Source organism: Lepidochelys kempii, chromosome 5, assembly GCF_965140285.1.
Source record: "Lepidochelys kempii isolate rLepKem1 chromosome 5, rLepKem1.hap1, whole genome shotgun sequence".
In the NCBI taxonomy this organism is placed as follows: Eukaryota; Metazoa; Chordata; order Testudines; family Cheloniidae; genus Lepidochelys; species Lepidochelys kempii.
In genome coordinates, this window is record NC_136384.1 from 51247560 (window position 1) to 51257719 (window position 10160).

General features: G+C 38.7%; 1 protein-coding gene across 4 annotated transcripts in view; it reads left to right on the forward strand.

The window, feature by feature from the left end:
- CCDC125 (coiled-coil domain containing 125) overlaps window positions 1–5901 on the forward strand; it is a 46086-nt gene extending 40185 nt beyond the window's left edge. For all 4 annotated transcript variants that reach the window (XM_073344351.2, XM_073344352.2, XM_073344353.2 and 1 more), the window contains exons 11-12: window positions 2036–2169; window positions 2322–5901. In XM_073344351.2, the coding sequence (XP_073200452.1) occupies window positions 2036–2169; window positions 2322–2711 (524 nt within the window). In that variant the 3' untranslated portion in view covers window positions 2712–5901. The remainder of the gene's footprint in view (window positions 1–2035; window positions 2170–2321) is intronic.
- The last annotated feature ends 4259 nt before the right edge of the window (window positions 5902–10160 follow it).

The window sequence follows — 10160 nt, forward strand, 5'->3', positions numbered from 1 at the left end:
CTGCACAAGGTGAGTACTCTTTTCTTTTAAAAAAAAACAAAAAACCAACAACAACTTTTATTTAGAATTGTAATGACCTTTTGTGAAAAGATTTATATTGTTTTTAGGATTTATACCAGTTTATTGTTACAAATCTTAATTCTGGGCAAGATTTAACCTACAGTTTTAGTTGCTATATTTTTTTTATAAAAGAGAAAAATTTGTTGATAGTACTAATTTATTTTATAGAAGTATTATGATTAGGGCTATGATTTTGTCACAGAGGTCTCGGAAGTCACAGATTCCGTGACTTCCAGAGACCTTGGTGACTTGAGCCCCCAGCTCCTGAGAGCTGTAGGGTCCCCTGCAACCCCTAGCAGCTGGGAACTTCAGGGGGCCAAGCTCCCAGCCGCAGAGGGAGGCAGGGTTGCCCTGCAGGCAACTCCCAGCTGGGGCGGAGGCAAGGGTTCCCAGAGCTCTGAGGCAACGGGGAGACCCCAAACTCCTGGCTGCTGCGGGCAGCGGGGCTCCCGGGAAGTCCGAGCTGCTGTGGGCTCCCTGGAGCATGGAGCCGCTGCATGTGCCCGGGAGCACAGAGCCGCCAGTGGTAGCATGGGGCTCGGAGCCTCCGTGGACACCCCAGGGCTCGGAGCCACTGCAGGTGGCACCAAGCACTGAGCCTCTGCAGGAAGCATGGAGCTCTGAGCCTCCATGGGTGGCCAAGGTGCCCCAAGCTTGGAACCACCACAGGTAGTGAGGGGACCCTGCACCTCCAACCCAGGTCCCCTTGGGTGATGTGGGGAGCCTGCAGCTCCCCATTTTGTCATGCATATTTTTAGTAAAAGTCACAGATAGGTCACGGGCTTCCGTGAATTTTTTTTTTTTATTGCCCGTGACCCGTCCGTGACTTTTACTAAAAATATGTGTGACAGAATCTTAGCCTTAATTATGATGTATGATAAATTCACACGGTAAGGGAATTACAACTTTGAATTAAGCACAGAAATGTGTGTTGAATATCCCCCACTCCCTAGGCAATTTAAGAAATATTGCATAATATAAAAACAAGTTTTAACTACTTTTAGAAAACATTCTTATTATCAATAATACTTGGCACTGGCCATCTGCAGATCTCAGATTGATCTGTAAAGGAGAGGAGTAAATATCATTATCCTTATTGTACACATAGGAAAACCGAGGAACAGAAAATATGAAGTGCTTTGTTCATTAATCCACAGCAGAGCTGGGAACAGAATCCACTTCCAGTCCCATGTGACCCACTGCTCTTGTGGTTTGTGAAATCTGCTGGGGTTTTTTCTTTGTTTGCTAAAGAGCCCCCAGAATGTAACATTCTGACATGGGATATATTTTAGAAGTTTTCATTAAACTACTGATTATTCTGGTGTCTTTGTTCGCTAATTATATGTCCTGAGGCATCTTCAGCAAACATAAAAAGAACTTAAAAATTCCACACTCTTTTTATAGTGGGATATTAGCATATATTTCTAGACTTAACTCAGGATAGTTTATCCTTCGTTTATTTTAATCTTCATTGAAATTTAAAAAATATCTATTTAGCAGTTTAAGACTTACAGCTTTTTACATTTATTTCAAAAAACCTTTTTTAACCTAGCATATAGTGTCCCTTTTAGAAAACAAAAAACAAAACAAGTTGGGATTGTTATAATAATACCTAGTCTCTTGTATGGTGTTTTTCATCAGTAGATCTTAAAGGACTTCACAGTCTTTATAGAAGAGCCAAAGTGTATTTCTCATGCAGTTCCAGAAGTTTCCATTTTGTTGAACCATTTTTTCAATAAAAAGACTATTTTTATCATTGGTGTGGGCCAGCACAGCATTGCATGCAAAACCATTTTCCATATTGTGTCCAATGAAAGTCAACTATAATTTGGATTACCACTTTATAAGCCGTAGTTCCTTCCATATCTTACTTTGTAAATGTATATTTTTTCCCAAAGTCAACCTCTTTTTTGCTTAAAGAATACTAGTTTTCATGTCCTTGTGTATTTCAAATGAAGTGCATTCCTTTTCTCAGGACTTGTTATGTTGCAAGGGAACAAGAAAAATCTGGGACAAAAGTTGACGGGCATGCTTATTTCTGATGCTGACTGTAGGAAAATGGAAGAATTGGATAATCCTCATGAAATCCTTAGGATGCTAATAGATTTGGTTAGTATCTTAAAAAAATCTCAAAAAGGCATATTGATCAAAGTTGGCTTTGTTCCCTCTGAGCAAACAAATATTGTTGACTCACATATGATGATGTTCTAAGGAATCATTTATAAACTAGATTTCCTTTTTCCTTTTTAATACGAATACAGTTGAATGATAAAGAAGAGGCTTTGGCTCATCAAAGAAAGGTTAGTTATATGCTGGCTCGTACAATGGAGGAAAAAGAAGATGCATCAAAGCAGAGTAACGAAACCAATCTTTCAGGAGAGAACATTATTCTGAAGAACCATCAGTGTACAGCTTCAGAATCTCAAGAGCCAACTGATCCTGAATATTTATGTTGCCAAAATCTTGGCTCTCAGGACAACACTTGCTCAATTCTCAACACGAAAATATATAAAAAATCAGCAAGACCACTTAAAAAATCACATTCCTGGCCATCCAGGAATTGTAAAGAAAATTATGTGCAAGGTATAGCTGAAACTACAGATATGAATTGTACATATCAAGAACACTCAGAATTAAAAAATAACTTGTGATAGTGCCAAGGCACAAGTAAGCCTTGTAGACCACGTCCTAGGCATCCCTAAATTTAAACTCTAATTCTGTAATAAAATTCCAGGAATATCTGGTTTATGAACTACTTTTCTAAAGAACATAGTTCAATACTCAGGTTAAAAATGTTAAAATACTTATTTTTTTTAATTATGTTGTACTGTAAAAGACTTTTTAGACTTTATAAACTGTCTGTTTACTGTCTGCTTCTGTGTGTGCCTGCTACTATGAAAAAAAGTCGGTCAAAAGTTTTTGGAAAGATTAATTAATCAAGGTGGCTTGTTTTTGCTGTGGGGATGGTTTTGTCTTTTACCTGTTCTTTTCCTCTTATGTCTGATAACCAAAATAAAGATGTTAAAAAACCATTTGATTCTCTTCCAACTCTGCCATGTGCTTAAAAAGAAGGCATAAGAAATGTGTGAAAAGCCAAGAGTCGTGCTGTGCTGTATCTGTAGTTCATTAATTAACATTAGCAATGCTGGATGCATTTCAAAATCCTGTATGTAACACACAGCAGCAAAGACCATTCCAGATTAAGTCACAACAAATAGCTTCATGGTTTCAGTGTTTGTTTTGTTTTATTATGTAAGTTATAATTATACCAGTGTTTTGATATACCTTATTATTAGGGCCCTACCAAAGTCATGGTCTATTTTGTTCAATTTCATGGTTGTAGGATTTAAAAAACAATACATTTCATTATTTCGGCTATTTAAATCTGACATTTCACGGTGTTGTAATTGAAAGGATCTTGACCCAAAAAGCTGTTGTGGGAGGGTAACAAGGTTATTGTAGGGGGTTGTTGCAGTACTGCTGACCTTACTTCTGCACTGCTACTGGTGGGGTGCCGTCTTCAGAGCTAGACACCCGGACAACAGCTGCCGCTCTCCAGCCGCCCACCTCTGAAGGCAGCACAGAAGTAAGGGTGGCAATACTACCTAGCCCCCCCTTAAAATAACCTTGTGACACCCCCCCGCAACTGACCTCCCCCTGCAACTCCCTTTTGTGTCAGGACCCCGAATTTGAGAAATGCTGGTCTCCCCCGTGAAATCTGTATAGTGTAGGGTAAAAGCACACAAAAGACCAGATTTCACGGTCTGTGATGTGTTTTTCATAGCTGTGAATTTGGTAGAGCCCTACTTATCATAAGGTATTAAGTTTCTGAGACTACACTTAAACATAATTTTTATCAGCTATTTGGACACAGTCCAAAAGTTGACTTACACTGAAACTTTCTGGGAAATAGCCTTCCAGTTCCAAGTTGGTTTTGTCTCATTCATTAAAAATATCTATCACTCCATGGCTTTCTTTAATATTTGCAAGTACTTGTCATTTCCTGAAATATTATTTCTATTTGGCTGCATTTGCAGCAAATAGTTACATAATAAACTCCATTTCTAGCTAGAACAGGCTGAATACCAGAAAAAATAAGTTCGAATATTTTTGATTGATATTGCTGCTATTCTTAGAGTAAAATCTTTTCAGTTAATATTATTTGACCAAACAGTTAAACCAAATATTATTTGGCTAAACGGTTCAGGAAAACAGCAGTTTGCTGACATACATGTTCATTGAATAGTATTTAACAATCTGTACGCAGACCAATTCTGATATAATGGAGGATGCTCAGGTTCAGACAGGGAACTAGCAAAAAGAACAATATACTTTTTAAGGTTTCAGCTCTGTTAGCAATTCAGGAAATTTGGAATGATCAGTAGTTTCTGCTCAAAGGAAGCTAAAGACTAGTATATTGAGGGACTAAGGACAAAAGCCTTGTCTCATTGAAGGGTATGTGAATTTTGCTGTTAATTAGTTAGGTCACAGGCCCAAATCCTGCTCCCATCTATGTTATGAAGGTGACTATTTTAAAGCGTGATGATTTAATACAGCTGGGGACCAACTTGATAAAGACTAAGTCCAAAACAGGTTAATTGTTTTGTACTTTATCCTGGTTATAACATTGGTCCTGTCCACAAAGACCAGGACCAAAGCAGAGTTGTAACATGGTGGTTCCCAAACGTGTTTTAACACAGACAATTTCATAATGCATATCGTCCCTAAGATACATTAGCAGAGCTGTGAAATCTTTCAGATCACCTGCCAACGCTATGCCAAGGCTGTTAGTCACTGTTAGTCACCGTGAGTACTGAATTTCCTATAAATTAAAAGATTCTGGGCCCAATGCTGTTTCCCTGGAAATTGGTGGGGATTTCAACTAGTACAGTATAGCCCCTCACTAGGTGCTTGCAGAACATGAATAATAAATGATGAAATTTAACCACAGAGAATAATATTTTTGAAACTTAAACATACATTTTATTGAAATAAAATCTCAATATAAGCTAAAATATTTGTTAAATGTTTTACTACTATTGGACTGCTTGTACTTACATCCTCTTCAGTTTTTATTTAGGAATACAAGTCTTTATGACTGTACTTAGCAAAGACTATTGTTTTTTTATTATAATTGTTAATAAAAAAATTCCAATAAACTCCAGTAACTTGAGAATGACATGATTGTCAATGGGATCTATAAATGTAAGAAAAATATACCTTTGGGGCTTTTTGAATGCACTATGTTCCTTGTCAGTTAATTTATGGCTGTATTTATCTTTACATTTTCAGTTCTACAGGAGCACTGTCTTAACTATATCTCCTAAATCAGGAAAGCTACAAGAAAAGTTTACTTGCTGAGTCCACATACAATTGGTGCTTTCTGGACAGATCAGTGGTGACTTTATTTCTGTGAAATATCAACTGCATGTGAATTAAAATACTTTTATTAGTCCAAATGTGAAATGCAATATCTTTAAACAATGTTGTAGTTGTTCTTTACCCATCTTTCTTTCCTCTCTAAAATTGTTTTAAATGCTGGCACAAACATTTCACATATTGTATGATAATTGTAACATTTACAGAAATGAATATATTTTAATTTGAGTATGAAATTCTGTATTATATCAATCAGCATTGTAGTGATGCAGGCAATACATACATGTGTACATTAGATGGAGTCTTACAGTAGTGGCCTAACTTTACAAAGGTGCTTCTGTTGACAAGATTGGGTTGCTGAGCACCTCTGAAAAACAGACCATAAAACTTTTTTTTTCTTGTGTAGCATGTATATTAAATGTTTACATTTTTTCCTTAAAAAGAAAAGGAGTACTTGTGGCACCTTAGAGACTAACCAATTTATTTGAGCATGAGCTTTCGTGAGCTACAGCTCACTTCATCGGAAAGCTCATGCTCAAATAAATTGGTTAGTCTCTAAGGTGCCACAAGTACTCCTTTTCTTTTTGCGAATACAGACTAACACGGCTGTTACTCTGAAACCTGTCATTTTTTCCTTAATTACTCATTCTGTAGTGACTAAGGCTTTGTCTACACCGCCAATTGAATGACAAAAATGTCATTCACAGGTGCTTAAAGAATCCCCTTCCCCCCCCCCCCCCGCCCCAAAGACAAAGTTTTGCTGTAGCAAGTGGCAGTGTAAATGGCTTGTTGTTGGCAGGCGTGCTCTTCTGTTGACAACATGAACCCTGCTCATATGGGGTGGAAGTATTTTGTTGGCAAAAGTGCTGATAAACAGCGTTTACACTGCCCGACTTTTAGTGACATGGACCTGTCGTTAAAAGCTGTGTAGTGTAGACAAAGCCCTAGTTTGACATATTATGTGCATTCTTTATTTTCCAAGTTTATAAAAATATTCCTAAAAAGGTTGCTTTCAGGTGCATGTGTTTTTTAAAAACAAAAAATCATACACTCCATAATATCATCCAGTAATGAGAGTGCACTAGCGATACCTACTATGAGAATTTGTTTGCTTCCCCCTCACTCCTGCTTCCCCAAGGAATAGTGTTCAGAGGCAGAGGTGACTTGAACTCCTACCACAGCTAGACGAGTGTGTCCAACAACAAATGAAAATGTAAATTTACGGTCCCTTGAGATAAGTGGGGGACATTCATTTGTTTCAGGCTGGCTGGTGACACAGTACTGCATCAGTTTTACACTTAATTCACATGTATAAAATTATCCTCATAATAAAGCCTAAGCAGGGATTAAATTCAGTCGGAGCTGTCTGAAGCAGAGATCTGGTAAATATTTTCAACCCCCCTGGAGTTTTTAAAGCATGGGGGAATGATGGGGGAAAGGGAATTGTGGGAAATACTCTATGAGAATTTAAGGCCTGAGCCTAAGTACTTTTTCGAAGTCATCTAGGTGCTGGATCACAATCCTGAAGCAAGGAGTGGCATCAGCAGCAAATGGTGTGGCCAAGGAACCAAAATACATGGAGTTCTGCCGTTTATCGGGGGGTGGGGGGAGGCAAAAGTGTAAAATAAATAGAACATCTATTTCTCAATCTCTGAATGTGATCACCTTACATAAGGGAATTACAAAAGGCAGAAGCTATGGCACACTACTGTGGTGTCATAAGTCTTGCCCTTGATGGAATGAAGGGCTAATGATGCAAATTTTTCCCTTTCAGACACCATCTGCTGGACTGTATGACAGGACAATAGAAAGAAAAATTCCAGCTTCAATCAGGAATAGCTCAGTTCACTTTTGGCCTCCAGCTCCACCACTGAAGTGGGAGGAAAGCACCTCAGAAAGGTTTTTAATGGCCTTTTTTATTTCTGCATGGAGAGGTTGGGACAGCAATCTCAATGGGTCTTGGGCACTGGTGTTTGCTGTGCATGATGTTTTCATTCATCCTTCTGTGCTCTTTGCACCCTCCTTTTGTCTGTTTCTTCCACTTTTGCATCTTTTCATTATCTAAGACTCTAAGCTCTCTGGGATAGGGACTAAAGCTGGGTGAAATTTTTTGTCTGAAACTTTTTTTAAACAAAGAAGGCAGATTTGGGTCAACCACAACATTTTGCAAATTTGTGTCGACTTCAGCAAATTGTTTCAGTCCAAGTTAGAAAATAAATAAGAATCAGAAATATCTAAATGAACAGTTTTGATGCTTGTGAAACATCTTGTTTTGATTTTTCAGGCTGGGTTCACAAGGAGACTTAGGCACCAGGACTGGTTGCATTGACACTTCCCCTTATAATGTTAAGCTAAGGCATTCATCTGACATTTGAGCAATGCAGGGACTTGAACCCAGTTTTCTCTTGTGTGTGGTGAGTACCTGACGTACCAAGCTATAGGCTAGTCTGTTGGGGGATCTTTCTCAGTCTCTCAACAACCTGTTCCACTTTGTACACACAAATAGTGCAGGAGTGACTGGAGTCTGGGTGTCCCATCCCTCTAAGGTGAGTGCCCGAGATATTGAACTAAAGTGTCACTCCCTCTCTGGATGAATGACTATTCAAGTATACCCTGTAGCTTTGTGGTTAGGCTACTCAACCTAGCAAGAGGGAGATGCAAGGTTTTCATTTCTGCTCTGGAATAGGGACTTGAAGTCACCTCTTCCCCCTCCCGCCTTCAAGTTGAGTGCCCTAACTGCTGGCTAAATGACATTTTTCCAGCTTCTGAATCACGAAATACAGCTATTTCAGTTCCCTCCAAACCAAACCAAAATTCTGATTTTTTTGGACCTGCCAGTGAATTTGACCAGCTCTAGTAGGGACAGTCTTATTTTAGTGTTTATAAAGCTTCTAATGCAATAGCCAAAGATAGGCTCCATCCATGCACACACACCCTTGTGGCAGTTTCTGTCTTTGCAGGCCATTTGCCCTCTTCTCTTCCCTCTTGGGTCTAGCAGTGATTTTCTATCAAACCAGAGTACTTAGACAAATATTCTCCTTTTGTGGGGCTTATTGTGTTCCTCTGTTTCCCTTATTAATTTTCTACAATTCCTTACTTTTGATTTATATTCATTACTATCAACTTCCCCCTTCTTCCATTTGTTATGTATTATTTTTATAGCTTCTTTCACTTCCCCTCTATACCAGGTCACTTTTTTTAACCAGTATGGCATTCTTGAGTTTGGGATTGTGTTTTTTTGAGCATCTAGAAAGGTGTTCTTAAATGATTTTTCTGATTCTTCCTCCCAACTGATCTGGCTCATAATTGTTTTCAGCTTTGAGAAATTGGCCACTTGTAAAGTTCCATGCAGATTGAAAGTACGATATAAATCATAATGGAATTGTTTGTAAGTAGTACAAAAGTATCTGTGGCCTTGAGCATTGTAAAGGAGATCTTGCAACAAATACTAAATGTACCAATCTTAGCTCCACAAGAGCATAGGCTGCAAGCAGACGGCATGCTGAATGGTGCCTTCTGCTAAAGGGCTTTAAAAATAAGAGAATATGTTCAGATGCTTTGACAAAAATCAGTCTAATAGTTGTAGAATATTCTTTTCGTAAGGTTTGGTTATGATAGCTAAAATATAAATTATAATTCCTGTGTTGGGGAGAAGAAATGGCAGTATTCAGATACAGAGTCTTACAACTTAAGGTCACAGTCTCAAGTGTGGAACAGGGCCATTATGAATGAAAGGTGTTAAGGTGACTGACTGGAGTGCAGGTGTGTGTGTGTCAGTAGTGACCCTGGTCTCTGATTAAGTTACTATTGGCTAAATTACTACTTTTTAAAAGCATCATAATTGACACTGTTACCAACTAGCAATTTAAGTTAGCCTTTCCCCTGAAAAAAAAATCCTTCTTTCATGCAGTGTTTGCTTCAAAATAGGATTAAGACAGAGTGGTACAAGGAAGCTGGTGATGTAAGGTTACTTGTATAACCTTAATTCATCCTCCTTTTGTGTATACGTTATGATAGTCTTTAATTCTGTGATCACAACTTATTTTTCCTATAGGACCCTTGCCTTATTCAGTGCACAGAATGGATAGTACTCACAGGAAATTCCCATATCCGTTATTTACTTATTTACTGCATATTATACAAACCCTGCTCTGAAGATAGAATTATTAATTTCCTCATGGGCTTTTCCATGGTGCTCATTGTAACGGATATGGGAATATTCTGCAATGTCTTAGGAAGATCTTGTTGCACGAAATGTATGTATTATTGTGGGCTGGGATTGTATGTAACCTCTCTAGGAGAGAGATGTGATGTGAGACCTGGGAGTTCAAAAGACTATATTGAAAATGTGCCAGACGAGTATGGACTTGTGGGATAATAAGCGTGAAGTGGATCTCCTGGGGAATCCCTAAGGAGAGGTGAATGCAAATTACCCATCTCCAGTTATGCAAAAACCCAGCCTTTGAAGCTACCCAGTGAGGAGAGGGTCTTTTTGTCTGGTGATTACCTGGTACACAAGGCCAAGATCAAAGCTATATAAAGAAACAGGTTATGCCTTTGTTCTGCTCTGGATCTAAGACAGAGATATATTTCTAACAGAGAAAATCCAGTTGTGGGTTTTGAAGGATTAAAACCTACCAGCACAGGCGCAGACTTTCCAATGTGCTGGGGGGTGCTGCCCGAGGCCCTGCCACCACTCCGCTCCTTCCCTCAAGGCCCCA